This window comes from Clavelina lepadiformis, chromosome 8 (assembly GCF_947623445.1).
Source record: "Clavelina lepadiformis chromosome 8, kaClaLepa1.1, whole genome shotgun sequence".
Taxonomy (NCBI): Eukaryota; Metazoa; Chordata; class Ascidiacea; order Aplousobranchia; family Clavelinidae; genus Clavelina; species Clavelina lepadiformis.
The window spans coordinates 13721735-13736680 of NC_135247.1; the positions used below are offsets into that span (position 1 = coordinate 13721735).

The window sequence follows — 14946 nt, forward strand, 5'->3', positions numbered from 1 at the left end:
TACAACACTAAGTCATACATACATTAATAACATCATATGATGATATGCATTTCTACGATATACAAACTGCGCCATATAATCAGGCAAAGAACGCAGGAATGCGTTCTATTTAATTAACAATAAAAAGCAGCCAATTGAAACAAATACAACCTGTGTTGTTTCTTCTACCATTAACGTCATATTATTTATTCTGCTTGCAAATGAAAAAATTATTTAATTTATCATTTTGACTTTTTCCATCGTACGAGCTTCGCTTTTGGACCCCATTAAAAATACAAAAGTAGCTATATACTGTATATATATTTATATAAATATTTTCAACTAATACAAGCTGCCATTACCAATCATTCCGCTTATTTTTAAAAATTCTTAATAATTGACGTTTAGTTTCAGTGGCTGAGTAATTAAGTATAGCCGGCTGTAAACCGGTAATCGACAGTATTCGTCACCTGAGACCACCCGAAATACCAGTTTTAATTCATAATTCTGCATTTGCATTGACGTCATACAATATGCGATTTGACGTATGAATGGTATTACTTGGGAGCTACGGATTACAATGACGTGCTTTCGACCAAAAATACCGACAGACTATTCTTGGTTATACCATTCGGCGCTAAAAGGTCTTTGCGGGAGAATTAGGCAAGTGATTGCTGTTTAATTGTTTATATAGAATACAAGACCATTTCGATCGACTCGATTTATTTTGCACGACAGCAAACAAACGAATAAACAAAGAATAGGTCTATACCTTAAATAATTTAAATAAACGCGGAATAATAAATAACTTATGGTATCATAAATAAAAGCAGTATAACCACACACGGCGATGACAGACACGGCAGAGCCCATATATAATTTTGAAGAACAGCTTGTAGATAGAAATATCAAGCACTATATGTTTAAGGTACGGTTGCACTCTGACAAAGATCCACTCTTGATAAAACCTGAGACCGCCGCTCCTCGGGAATCTACGCACCAACATCTTCCTCTTTCGAGTCCGTAAGAGAGTTCACACTAAAAATGAAAATACGAGCGTTATTTTTGGAAAAACTAAATTTTATCTTGGTAAAAGTAAAAGTTGATAAACGTAACCATCACAAAAGGACTAAAAAAAGAAATGTAGACTATATAAAACTTTATAAAGATAATGATTAAATTTCAACCTGGACCGGCTGGTAAAGTCCTGTCCTCCTGTCGCACTCGGGGACCCACTCGTGCTTTTCGGTGTAATCGCGGCTCAATATATCTTCAAGATGATCAAAGCACGGTGTCTAAAATGATAGCTTGTTGTTTAGAAGTTCAAAGAAATAATCCAATTAAACACATCGCGTTAATTTCACTGAATCTTTGGATATAAGTCTTTGGCAAGATATATATACGTTGGCTGTATGGTCGCACCATGCACTTAGTTTTTGTACATAGCCTATATGATACCTTATAAAGGTAACGATGATATTTACTTACTCTTGCCCGGGAATGCGGTGGAGATGGGATTTTGTTTGGTTGTATCACCGGTCTTATAGAAGGCACTACCGGTGCTTCAGCTTCCATGGGTACGCGATCTGAAAAAAAGTTTTATTTGAGTTTATTTTTTCCGGTAATGAGGATTTGTTTTTAGGTTGGCGTTGGACAGATACTTTTGTATAGAATCCAGAACATCTGGTGTTTGCGGCAAACACAAGATTCTAGCGTAAAATTTTTAAAGGCAGTTTACGAATAAAACGCTAGAAAGTTAGTTAATGGGATCTTAATTAGTAACCAATTGCATTAATCAGGAAGGGAAATTTTTCCATAACATATACTCGTTTGCAAAACATCAGGAGAAAGGCCTGATTATTTGCCCGTGGTGATACTCTTGGACGTTACTTTCATAAACAAATGAATGTATTGCACCTGGTCCTAATCTAATACAATCAAAAAGGCGATAATCACCTAAGTGCCAGGTTTACTGTTTATCTCTTAACATTTTAAGCAGTCTTATTGCCTACCCGGTTCTTCCGGCTCTTCGGTAGTCGTTTGGTTGACAAAGTCCAATACTTCTGGAATGATTTCGCTCAGATCTTCTAACGTCATACACAACAGCTGTCCATAGTAGGTGTCCATGTAAATATCGTAAAGGTCTTCGAAAGATCGCGGCATGCAATAAAGACCCTTTTTGCAGAAACCGGTCGCAACACCGCAATTTTCCCCACGTTTCCTAGCACACATCATGCAGCAACCGCAGCTTGGTTCTGGGACAGGTTCGCAATCTTCTGTTTCTTCGATTAGCGGACAAGCAGCAATATCTTCCTTCTTGCAACTCGCGCACTTCGGCAGTCCACCCCTTGGAGCGGCGTTGCAGTTGTAAAAAAGCGCCATATATACGGAGATAGTTAGAATGAAGAACTTCATTTTCTATTTTTGATGTAGTAGGGTTAAAAAATGTTTAAATACCTATAAAAGTTAAGAATAGTTTGTTGCAATTACTTAAAATTCAATAAAAAAAGATTCATTTATTTTCCAATACAGAAGGATTATTCAAGTTATTATATCATTTCAGATTCAACTTTGCCTATACACCCGTCCCTAACAAATAGCTAGTCTTAAACATTTCTGAAAACTTTCTAAAAGTGATTTCATTTAGGGCTCGGTGTTGTCTTCACCAGACGTGTCATCAACTTCTGTGCCAATAATTTCATCACGGCTTTTTATATCTTTCAAGGAGCCCGTCTCATTTTACTAAAAAGGTGGTGCGTGGATTTTTTCTCTTTCGTTTTTCTCTTTATCGATCTTAACAATGCTTTTCGTGCCCCCTCCGCTAAACCTATAGAAACCGGATGAAAGCTTCGAAAAAAAGCGAAGGATTTACGATTAACGAATCTGGAACTGGGATAAGATGAAACAATTCGCGTCTACGCGCCTCGCCCCCAACGAACATGGTAACCACACCAGTCACGTAGACGAGGTCGCACCTCACAAGAACATTACGTGTTTCAAACTTAGAATGAAAGTGTCATCATGAAATTTTGCATGTTGGTGGCCTTATTACCATTACTATCCATCCACCGCTGCGGTTATATACAGTACATATAATTATACCGGTTTTGTCTTTGGAAAACAACTGTATATACTTTGCATAAGTATAACTGTAAAATTAAAGTTATATAGTTTGTGACCTTCAATCAGTTACGTAACTGCAATCTCGAGTCAAATACAGTACTGGTACTTTTTACTCGAGCCAAGCAGCTTTGTCTATCGCTTAGTCACCAAGTTTTTAATTGGATTACAGTAGCGGTGATCTCCGCATATTTATTTTTGTTGGAAAAGACATCGATTTTCATGTACTGTAGATAAGGTCAGCATATCATTGTTGATATTAGTTGGTGTTACGGTCGTGACCAATGTTACACGGCCTTACCTCTGATAAAATCGTACCAGTAATTGCCCTCAGATATTTCTCGGAAATTACAGGTTGGTCTTGTTTTATATTTATAACATGCCGGAACTACCCAGTTTCATGCGTAGCAGGTCGAATTTCGCAATCTGTCAATTATGTCACCGAAAAAGTTGACGCAACTCCAAGTTCTGGGCTATAATATAGATTATGATTTACAGCTATTAATTACTGCAAAGTACGTGCAGGCGTTCGTGCAAGATTTATTGTTGGTCTGTTGTATTAATTTACGCAGAACACATTCTTCAGGAAGCGATTCTCTTAATTTGAGCACCCAGGTCGGAAATAACCTTTTCTTAGTTGACACTTGTAAGAGGATACGTCTTTTGCTGAAAACTCAAAGTAAACAAAGCCGTGAATAAGTAGAACGGTTTCCGAGTGGTTAAACATCGTTCAATCAAGATTTTAGTCATCACTCACATTTCCTAAGGGTGACGCAATAATTACGTCAGGTGTAAGGTAGCCTATACGTATTTATTTTGGCTCGCTTGTATAAGCAAACTCTTTTTTTAACATTTAATTCACACGGTGTGAAAACATTTCCCTTTGTTGTCGTTTTATGATTTCGCGAAATGTTTCATCAGCGAAGATAAGCTCCTCTTCCGGGCTACTGTTTGCGCTCTTTGCACCAGATGTGATTGTTGTAGAATATTTGATGGGAAAAAATGTCACTCGTTCTTCTGTATAAGGCTATACATGGCTTTAACTTTATTTTCATTGCACACTAAAACAATATTAAATGCGGCACGTTTAAGCTGATGAGTACAATTTAGAGACTTGAAATTAAGCGCACTCTTTAAGAGAACATCAGCGCTTTTTTAATCGTTTGTCTTCTCAATGCAAAGTTTCACTTTTCTTGCTCTTCGAAACTTTTTTGCGCCTTTGCCGGGCAAGGTATCTTTCCCGTTTCTTTTCCCATTGCTGAAATAGATAAGTCTGAAATCAGATTCAGCAAAATATTCATTATGTTTCTAATGCATATTTTGTTTCTAATGCATATTCTTTGAGTACGAGTATATTTCATTTACGTGCATCACCCGATCACCAAATCTTTAATATTATAATGCATTCTCCAATACTTTTTTCAGGTATTCAAAAATAAAAACCCCCTTTTACCATTTTTTGGTGTATACTATGATATGAACATCTTTTAAAAGTTGCAAAGTACTGTACTCGGAATACAAAAGTATAAGTTACTTGTGATTTTACAGTTCTGGCGACAGCGGATCAAACATTTGATTATTTGTATATGACAAATCTTCAAAGTTGCCCTTACCAATGTTTATAGGTTAAAAGGGCAGAGCCGGGTTGAGTCAGAAAGTTAAACAAATAACGGTTAAATAAAACCGACTTTTTAAGATAAGCATGGGTCACTAACTAGGTGGTAAAAGTACGTTCAAAGGAAACATGATATACTATACAGCGAGCGCTTTGTTTTTATACCTAATTACTTAAAAAAACGTTTTTGTAACTACTACCGCAAAAGGTATTAAAAATGGCGAATGTCAAACAAAACCGCAAAGGTAAACAATCCATTACGAAATAATGAACATATATGGTTTTGGTTAGAAAAGTTCAATTGCAGTCATCATTTGTTTTGTTAAGCGAAAGCAAAATCAACCCAATTAGTATAAGACGGACTACTAACTTATTGGTTGTGAAATAGCGGAAGAAAAGATAAAACGGTGTAAAGTTCAGCAAACATTTTGTTTTCAATAGCATGAAGACGAAGCCTTTCGGAGAAAAGTTTGCATGTATCCTATGACCAAACAAAGGCACTAAAATGAGCCACTTTCAGAATAGGTACGCAAACTATTTCCGATTTCCTAGACATTTGCATTAAAGTTTCAGTTAACTCCGGAGAAAATTACTGGGATTTCCCGCTGCCCAAAACTCGCTTTTCAGGTCCTATCACCCTATAAGCGGATATTTTGTAGTGTGTATTTCTAAGCCGTAAATGTATAACTATAGGGCAATCGCATATCAATAAATTAAAAAAACTTTTCAAAATATATTTTTAATATACTGTTAAGATGTATCAAATTTTGTTGATTTATTTTAGAATTTTCTTGTTTAAAACGCATTTTTTGATATTTTTGTTTTTCACGGCTTCCTACCTTGATCTTTTTGAGCCACTTCTTTTTCCATTTTGTTGCAACACTAGTTTGGTCAAGAAGTAGACGTTCATTCTCTGATTGGATCGGACCCATTATCAGATAGTTTCTGCAACGACAATTAGTTATCGCCATACAACATACAGATGTATAACTGTTTTTAATTCATCATAACTTCAAGCAAATATACTGTTAACAGTCCTCAATATTCATTGAAAAACTTGATTTTTATACACTATATCATTTATAGTCGACATATATGTCTGTAAATATCTGTATGTATTAAAACACTTGAAATAGGTACGTCATGGTATAGAAAGTTTGTACCAAACAATAGTCTTGTAAAAAAATCCGGCAAGCATTAGCGTATGGCAAAAATTTTTCAAATTTGCGTCCGAATGTCAGGTATTTACTTGACTCAACTTCTCTTTCGAAACAGATTGCGAAATGTCTGCGAAAAACGTTTCCAAAGACGTCATCAATCATGTGCGGCGCTGGAGTGTACCAAGAGCGCCGTTCGAGTACCAGTTCAAGCGGTGGTGTTGCAATTGCGTTCCAGTAAAGCTATACTTTTTAGCAGAAAGTCAATTCGTTGTTGAAAAAGACGAGCTTGTCGAACGTGTTTAATTATCACCTGGTATTTCTCGAGTTTTTTACAAATAACTGTTAACTTATTTTCCTGCTGTTGCGCCAAAGGAAAGTCACCTTATTAGCAAAACTCATAACAACGTTGAGGAGGTCATTATTGTTGACCAGCGAACTGTTATTTACGGTTGAATATGTATTTGTGATTCAAATTGTTTGCGTTTTTGTCTCTGCTGCGTTTCAGTCAAAAAACATCTTTTGCAATTTCCGGTGCACTTTGGTTCTTGTGGAAACTCACTTTTCCAATTCAATAAACCACACACTTAAGATTTTAGACTTAAGATCATTTTCGGCAAGGGATTTTGTGAAATTACGAATACACTTGCGAGATTAAAATTAGACTGCAGCAGGGTAATGTAAACTTTGGTATTCTTATAGTTCGTCCAAAACGTGTTGCGTTATTTTTTGCAACCCGGCTATAACTGGCATTTCTATTGTTGTAAACTACCTTTACACTTGTACTTAGTAGAACGTAACTGATTTAGCATATCATGTTTCATAAGTGGTCATGAAAAGTTAAGTGCCTGTGGTGTTTCCGTCACATAAATAAACATTCTAAATTGATCAGTGCAATATATCTTTTATCGTGAATGACTTTCGTACCACTGCCAAGAATAGCAGCACGTTTTTTGACTTTCGCAATTGCGAGTATAGCTTCAAGCGCTGGGCTATATTTTCCTCGTATAAATAAACCATTGATCGTATTTACTTGTTTCGCAATACCGAGTTTGGATTACACGTGGAACATAAGCGATGGACAAATACCTTTAGCGTTACCAACTTTTGCCGAGTTGTCGAGTCACCATCCTATTATACGGTCCCTTGAACAATAAATTTCCGCGGCCCGCTGGGCAGACCGGATCAATTTAAACTGCAGGGTGCTGTCAGTACCGGGGAAGGTCAAATGTGCTCTACTTATTGTCTCACTTTTGTCGTCGCAGTTTTGGGCAGGCGCAAGAATTAGAAAAGTGCAAGTTTGTGTCGCCCAGAAGTATTTCAAAAGCATTTTGCTTCAAAACGCTCTTGATGCTGACGCGGGCCACCGATCCGTCTGATCCGTCTTCGATGGAAAGCACGCGAGCTTGAATGACTAAAAAACGTTTAATGCTCATTGATTATATTTTTGATTGCTCCGATTTTTAGTAAAAGAATGAAATACATGACATGTAAATGTGGTAGTGCATTTATAGTTTTACATATACCTACATCAGTATGTATACTTATATTTTGTTGTTGCAAAATTTATGTCAGCTTTTACTTAACAACAAGTACGACCTAACTCTATTACCATAATCAAAATTGCTCTTTACGTATTGCTTCTTAGATGGCTTCTTTGACCGTGAACAGCGACAATTTTCTGAAATGGTTAAGTAAACGTTTTGTTAGAATAGAACGTTTTCCACAAAAGCATTAGAATTTTGCTTTCTTAGCAATACGAAAAAATCACGACAGCAGTTCTTCATGCGCCCTATGCCACATCCGTTGTTGACAAATTTGAGGAAACATACCACATTGTACGAAACAACATCAATCTGTTTAAATATTGACGAAACTTTTGTGGAATAGTGATCGTCCAGGTCGGGAATAAGTACGTCTCGGCGGTGACCCAGTAGGCAGTATAGCTACAAGCTAGCCGCCAAATATCAAAAGAAAATGCTTCTTTGTTCCTTTATTTAAAGATTTACTTATCAATTAAACATTAAACCTTAAAACATAGAACTGTGTTAGTGCTATAATAAATAATGAACGAAGCTTTTCTAATGGAATCCATGTTGGTTGACGACTGGTGATTTGAACTGATTTAACATTCAATAAAATGATTAATAGGAGTTATAACTTATAAGCATTTGTAACTTTCACTTATCATCATTAATCTTATGACCCGAATCTTGAGCTGTAGCAGTGATTTTGCTCTTCGATGTCCAATCAACCGTGAACATAAGTGATAGTTTGGTATTATAGCCAGAAACATGTTGGGTTTGAAGGAATCAACTCATATAGTTTCAAAGCGGAGTGATTTAAAAATATTGTTAAAAACTGTCATCATAATTGCCGTAGAAAAGGGCAGCTAATTAAAGAAAGGTCTTGAAAAGAAGATAATCAAATTTCCTTTCTTCCTATTTCCTTGGCAACACCATTAGTCTTGTTAAGTGCTGGTTAATGCTTATATCGTTTTTTTTTCATGATTGTATATTTCCATACACTTTACTGAGCACCCACTTTCAACATCTCAAAATGTGACTAATTTCATGTTTACAAAGAAATTTTCTGGAAAGATTGTTCATAGACTACTACATCAAATTTGACAGGGTATTATAAAATAGGCCTACAGCGACCATTTTGTTATTCATTGCCCCTGAGTAAACGTATTTTGCAACTGATTGTCAACTACAAATTCCTGCAAAGATTTTGACTGCAGCCCGTCACATTACACGCATTAGAGAAAAGGCTGATGTAGACAAGCGTTTTTGTAATGTATAGCAAATTCTTTATTCAGGATTTTTCAGAAAATGCACAACTGTTTCGGATGCTGTATACGTATAGACACCAATTAAAAAACCTTTTAACTTCATGCTTTTCAGTTAAGCATAGGTTGTATAGTTGTCTTAATGGTGTTGGATATAAACTTAAAATCGTAATTTCGCTGTTGTTCACTTACTCGGTTTAGGTTGCATTCGCACAAAGGCTTCAGGTGTTACACACATTCCTTTATGGTATTCTGGAAGAGAGTGACATGGCAAATCACTGGGCCAGGTTACGTTATACCTTCTCATTTCATCACCACAGTGCAAGCGTGCTTCTTGACAAACGCTTTTGCATGGTCGAACCTTTACAGAAAGCGTATTTTTCAGGAACTCGTGTAAACATCATTTTTATTTACTGATAAATAGCATACGAGTCCACACTAAACCTACAATTCACGACAGACACCCATTCTAATAGGTAACACATTTAAATGACAACTCACCGTTTCAGGGTAGCTGTCTCTGTAGAAACACATTGGTACCAACATGGAACAGAGAAAAAATTTAAGCTTCCGTTTGCAAGACGTCGAAAATTGCGACCATAATGGATCATATTGAGACAGAACCAAACCTGCGTTTTGCTGTGAAGAATGATAAAGCAGGTTTGGCATTTTTGTTCTATTCCATGGCATAGAAATGCACAGAGGAACTTGGACCTCTTCACAACTAGAGCCAAGACAAGGAGTGAACCAGTAGATCAGACAAAAGAGTAGCGGAAGAAACAAATTTCCGATTTGGGTATGTCGCCGACAATCAAGCATTTTTAAACCAGTTAAAGAAATTACATGAAAAACTCTGCAACATTATACTACAGATGGACTATTATACACGAATATGACGTACGTGTAACAGTTGCTGATAAATAAATAAACACAAAAACTATTGCTTTCTGCCTCACTGCCTATTTTCTAATCACCCATATTGTATATAGTTATCATCAGATTTCGAAAGATCCTACAACTTTAACACAGTAGAAAACATCAGGGTATAACAAGGCGTCGAACTAACAGTTGTTGTTAAATTGATAAAGTACTTCGCACCTACTCAGACAATATTTGCCAACAACCGCACGTTCATGTCTGGTCGAAATAGCAGGATGTTCAATAAAATTTTTGCTCTTATTGCATGCTTGGGTAGATAAAGAACGTAAAATGCCTAAATCACATTAAGCGAGGCGTAAATAGTTTGATGCTAACCATTGATTATACTTTAAACGGTTTGGCTGGCGAAAACTTTCCATAGTGAAATTTACAGTATAAAGCACATTAGCGCAGGTTTTGTGAAAATGCTTCATTCATTCACACAATATGTTAGTATATGTAGGCCTACTAGTAACTATTGCAACAAATATGAAAGTGATCGCTATGGGTAATAATAAACATAAACAAAAAACGTTTTTTTTATAGAAAGGAATTGTTGATAACTCAAAGTCCTGGCAGTTTCGCTTGATTGGTAACGTTCTGAGCCGAAGGAGCACATAACCCTCTTTGCCAGGGGCGCCATTAAACATTGATAAAGTCTGCAAAGTAAATCTTGTGTATCAACGAGATAGCGGATAAACTGACAAAGTGCATATTGACACAGGCGCTTGAATGGTTATACGAAGTCCCATAAACATTCATAAGTAAACTTGTTCCGAAACGTTATAAACCAATAATTGCGTCTCAGCACGAGCAATCCGGACGTTGCTGGACTGATAACAATACCTAGCGTTTTTTCTTAAAAATTTGCCATTTTTGCTGTGTTTTCTATAACATAATATTTTGCAAGAGTTGCCCATCAACAACGTTTTGAAAAAAGAAAATCTGCAAGATGTAACCACGCAATAAATGCTGCCAAACGTATAAGATAAGATTGATTTAGCTCCAGTGGAATTTCTAAAAACCAAGCCATCCGGTGAAGGTCGATAAATATTCAATTTTCGTCGTCTGACTATCGGTGGAAATTGCAACATTAGCAATTTGTCAAAATAAATATCCATTACGATACTGTTAGCACGAGCTCATCGATCAAAATGCGACATTTTATTTCGAATGTAACTGCGAAATGTTAAAATAAATACATTTCTGACGTGATATGTGATTTTTCGATTTTACGTCAATCCTATTGATTTTGTTTAACCTAACGAAAATATTGTTATGCAGGATGTAGCAAAAAAAGAAATTCAATGCAAAATTAAAATTTTCTCTACGGAAAATAATCCCCTGAGTAGCAAAATATTTTTGGGTTTGGTAAAAACATTCTCAGCATATCTTGCAATGCTTACTGACCGCAGCGCATTTTTACACGACTTTGAATATTTTATAAGAGAAACTTCCTTAATTCTGATTACCGGTAGTTTTGTAAGGGAAAACACTTGTGACGTAAAAGTTAACAAGGCATGAAGCATTTACAAGTTTTGAACAAAACCACCGTCGCACGTTTAGTCCAACCGACCCAGCTCGTCTGGACATGTTAGGTAAAGCTCTGATTAGGTCAAACCATTTGAGGTTTATCAAAGTTTAACTTTAGTGAAGATTATTATCGACGGGTATGAAAGGCACGCCTATGTCGTTTAATCTTCGACCCTTCCTTGTTCTCCTTGATGTCCATGAAAACAAAAATTGTCGTGAGTAAACAGAAGCTTAAAGCAGCAAGTGACAAAGGTTGCCAATTACAAAAACAAAGATTACACATAAAACGCCAACTTGAAAAAATCGAAGCCTTGTAAGAATGTATTTTAAAGTTTAAGGTTTTCCAACGCTTTGTTATATATACCGTTTTGCTAGATAACTTAATCGTATTTGCTATTTGAATTTGATTTTGCAAATCTGTAATTTGCTGACAAAAGCAACATCGGAAAATAAATTTGATTCCTTTTAATGCTTCATCTTATGTCAAATTAGACACACAGCTTGCATTTAAGGAAAAATTCAAATCAACTGTTTTCGAAACTGTAAAAACAAATAAACGACCACGGTCATCTTGAATAGGGAAAAGAACCCATTCTGCTCTCTAGCCCCACTTGCGAACAGCATGAGCTTAAAGAACGAACGTTGTTATTGCCACATAAATGTGAATAGTATTATTTCCATTTCCTGAAACTTTAAAGTGGCTCACAAATTATATAGCGTACGTCATGTAAAATCATTTTTTGATGCCTCAAAATCAAAAGCGATATAAAAGCAAATGAAAGATGGCTTTGCAAACTAAGTTAAATAGCAGTTTGCCAATTTAGTATCTTTTTCAGACAGTTGGTTACCAGGAGAGCGTAAGAAAAGAACTTGCATAGTATTATTTTTTCAATACACCACTGTAACATACAGTACACAGTAGCCCTACATATAGTGTTTACGGAGTTGGCATCAGACTCGGTAGGCTAAATAGCGATTAAACTTACGGCCTGACATCAAAGATCTATATTCTATAGCCTTGAAAATGATACATCTTTGCAATGCTACCGACTACCAGAAATGTATTTGTTAAAGTACATAGGAAACCTCACGGTAAAAAGATTCCATTTTTAAATCATTTTATAAATTCATTATCACATTTTATGAGATTATCAAAATCACATTCAAACTTGTATATAGCCTGAAATATTTGTTGCTACAACGAAAATGAGTAGACTATACAAAAGCATAATACTATAATCCATCCCAATCATGATTTTATTGAACTGCTGCAAAATACAATACTTTAGATGAGTCTCCATTTCCCACCTCTTTGACTGAGCCAACTCAGATTTAAGGTCCACATTTCATATTGTATGCTGGAGGGTTGAAGGCCGAGCTGGCCAAGATGAACAAATGCAAATTACGCTCGCAAGTAGGCCTATATAATATGGAGTGGTGTCAGCCTCTAGTTGTAAACGGGCTAAATACTCTGGGTTCCGTGGGTTTATCGAGTTCCTCGGGTTCTTTAGGTTCATTGAGTTCCTTAGGTTCTGCGGGCTAACTTGGTTCCATTAGTTTTTTTTATGCTTCATACGATTTTTTGATTTCCTTACGTTTTTTTGAAATTAATGATAAAAAAATTGCACGCTGAACTAAAACATTTACATGAGAACCTGGAAAACCCAGTGAACCGGAGAAACCGCAGGGAACCCAGCAAACCAAGAGAACCTAGGGAACTCAGGGAATCCAGTGAACCTTTAGGGAACCCAGAGCATTTAGATTTTAGAGGAACCGAGTTTTAAACGGCTAGCGGCGTCAGACGAGGATGAATTAAGTTATTAACTATACGGGAGAATTGGAGAAAAATGACTTAAAACTTGAGACAACTGCGGTCTTAGAAAGCTTTCGTTTCATGACCACCAAACGTTGGAGATTATGCATGACTGCGCTTGATTTTCTATTTCGGATGTCCAAGTCAACGTTTTGCCTTACATCACTGAAGAATTGCACTCCCAGATAACTGAACTTCTCCACCTGCTTCTGGCTTCAGTGTTTCTCCGCACATTTCCAGCAGACATGGAGTAAGGGTTCTTGAGAGGCAGAGTATCTCTTTCCTTATCATTATTTCTATTCCGGAGTCATTGCAAACAGTTGCAAATTGTAATAGACTACAATCGAGTGCATGTTGAAGATCGGAAGAAGCCTGGTCATCCGCAAACATCTGCAGACTGCATGAGTAAGGTCTTTGCTCAGCCATGGGCGCAATCAGTTGCCAATACATTTTGCTAAAAAGGGTTCCATAGTGATTGCACCCGACGTAATTGCACTCACACGTTATTGCAATCATACGGAATTGCAATCATACGGAATTGCAATTATACGGAAATGCACCCACACGGAATTGCAATCACGTGCAATTGCACATGTTCGGGCTTTGGGACTACAAGAAACAGGTACTGTAATACATAAGGAAATACGTTACGTACGTACCATGGATAACAATTAAATGATTTAGAAAAACATAGGCTATTTAGTAGGTGGTGGGTGGGTTACACGCACAGATGTAAACACTATATCTTTTATAAATCGTGTTTATAACTTATTATATCTAAGGTTGCACGGCATCAAAAATCGTTCTATGCGGCGTTTCAAAGTTGTACACTATAAATTGCCTGCTATTCTACTGTACGAATAAATGTTAGAATTCATTTAATAATTTGCGCTTCACACTTTTTGGACATGCAATGGGGTAATCAAACGTAGAAACTAAGCAAATTCTATTATAGTTAGATCGTTCGGTGTTCGTTTTTCTCAATTATTTTGACAAGTGAGAAAGCAAATGTTGCCTCTGTTCCCGGACAAAAAACACCTAGGTACGCCTCTGATTCCGTGTGATTGCAATTTCATTTGGGTGTTATTTCATAGGATATTGGTTTAATCCCATGTGGCTGCAATTCCGTTTGGGTGCAATTCCGTGTAGGTGCAATTTCGTGTAGGTGCGATTTCGTGTGGGTGCAATCTCGTGGGTGCATTTCCGTGTGGGTGCAATGCCGTGGCCACCGTTAAAAAGTTTTTGTCATGGAATTGTTATAACTATCTTAATTTTGCAGACATGATAATCTGAATAATTTCGACAAACGTTTACGTCTTATGATTTCCTTGTAATAAGGTTATAACTTAATAAAGATACCGGACGGCAGATACCAAGCAAATAAAGCTCATTAAAGGACTGTCATAGTTTTGTACATGAGTTATAGCCTATTGATTTTAAATTACGAAAATTAACTTAAATAATTACATGCTCACTGAAAAAAACTTTTAATTTTGTTAATAAATCATAATACAATTTTGAACATTTTATATTTACAACTAAGCCAGTTAAAAATAATTACCACACAACAAGTTATACCCATGGCAATAGGTGCAATTACGCTTGTGTGCAATATCGAGGTTGCTCTGAAAAGTTTTTTGTGTTATGAAAATAAGTTTATTCTTTTGAAGTGTGAGTCGGCGAATAACTTTTCAATTGGTATAACATCAGTAACAAGCGAGAAGTACAACCGTTACAAATATACACAAAGTTTGACAACAAAAAGATTTGCGTTCAAAATGAATACCGGTAATAATTTTTTTCTTTTATTGAACCTTTGAAAGTCAAAATATGTTACCCAACAAATCAAAAATAATTTTCCGTCTAAACCTGTGTTTTCTCTCCATTATTTATAAAATACACCTGCTGGTAATAAAGGAGACAATAGCCTACGTTTTTCTAAAAAAAAATTTTAGAATTTTTTTTTACATTTATCTGTTGACTTTAATTTTTTGATAAATTTTGTTTCAATTTATTTGAA

General features: G+C 36.1%; 2 protein-coding genes across 2 annotated transcripts; both read right to left on the bottom strand.

The window, feature by feature from the left end:
* Positions 1-685: 685 nt before the first annotated feature.
* On the bottom strand, positions 686-2640 carry LOC143468966 (insulin-like growth factor-binding protein 5). The gene is made up of 4 exons (XM_076966461.1): positions 1992-2640; positions 1468-1565; positions 1167-1274; positions 686-1017 (listed from the first exon to the last, which is right to left on the bottom strand). The coding sequence occupies exons 1-4, from the start codon at positions 2392-2394 to the stop codon at positions 895-897; spliced, it is 732 nt and encodes a 243-aa protein (XP_076822576.1). The 5' UTR covers positions 2395-2640; the 3' UTR covers positions 686-894.
* Positions 2641-4111: 1471 nt separating this feature from the next.
* LOC143468919 (secreted frizzled-related protein 3-like) lies at positions 4112-9533 on the bottom strand. The gene is made up of 6 exons (XM_076966402.1): positions 9164-9533; positions 8855-9023; positions 7484-7552; positions 7123-7285; positions 5554-5659; positions 4112-4357 (listed from the first exon to the last, which is right to left on the bottom strand). Exons 1-6 carry the CDS (start codon positions 9479-9481, stop codon positions 4271-4273), a joined length of 912 nt encoding a protein of 303 aa, XP_076822517.1. The 5' UTR covers positions 9482-9533; the 3' UTR covers positions 4112-4270.
* Positions 9534-14946: the final 5413 nt, after the last annotated feature.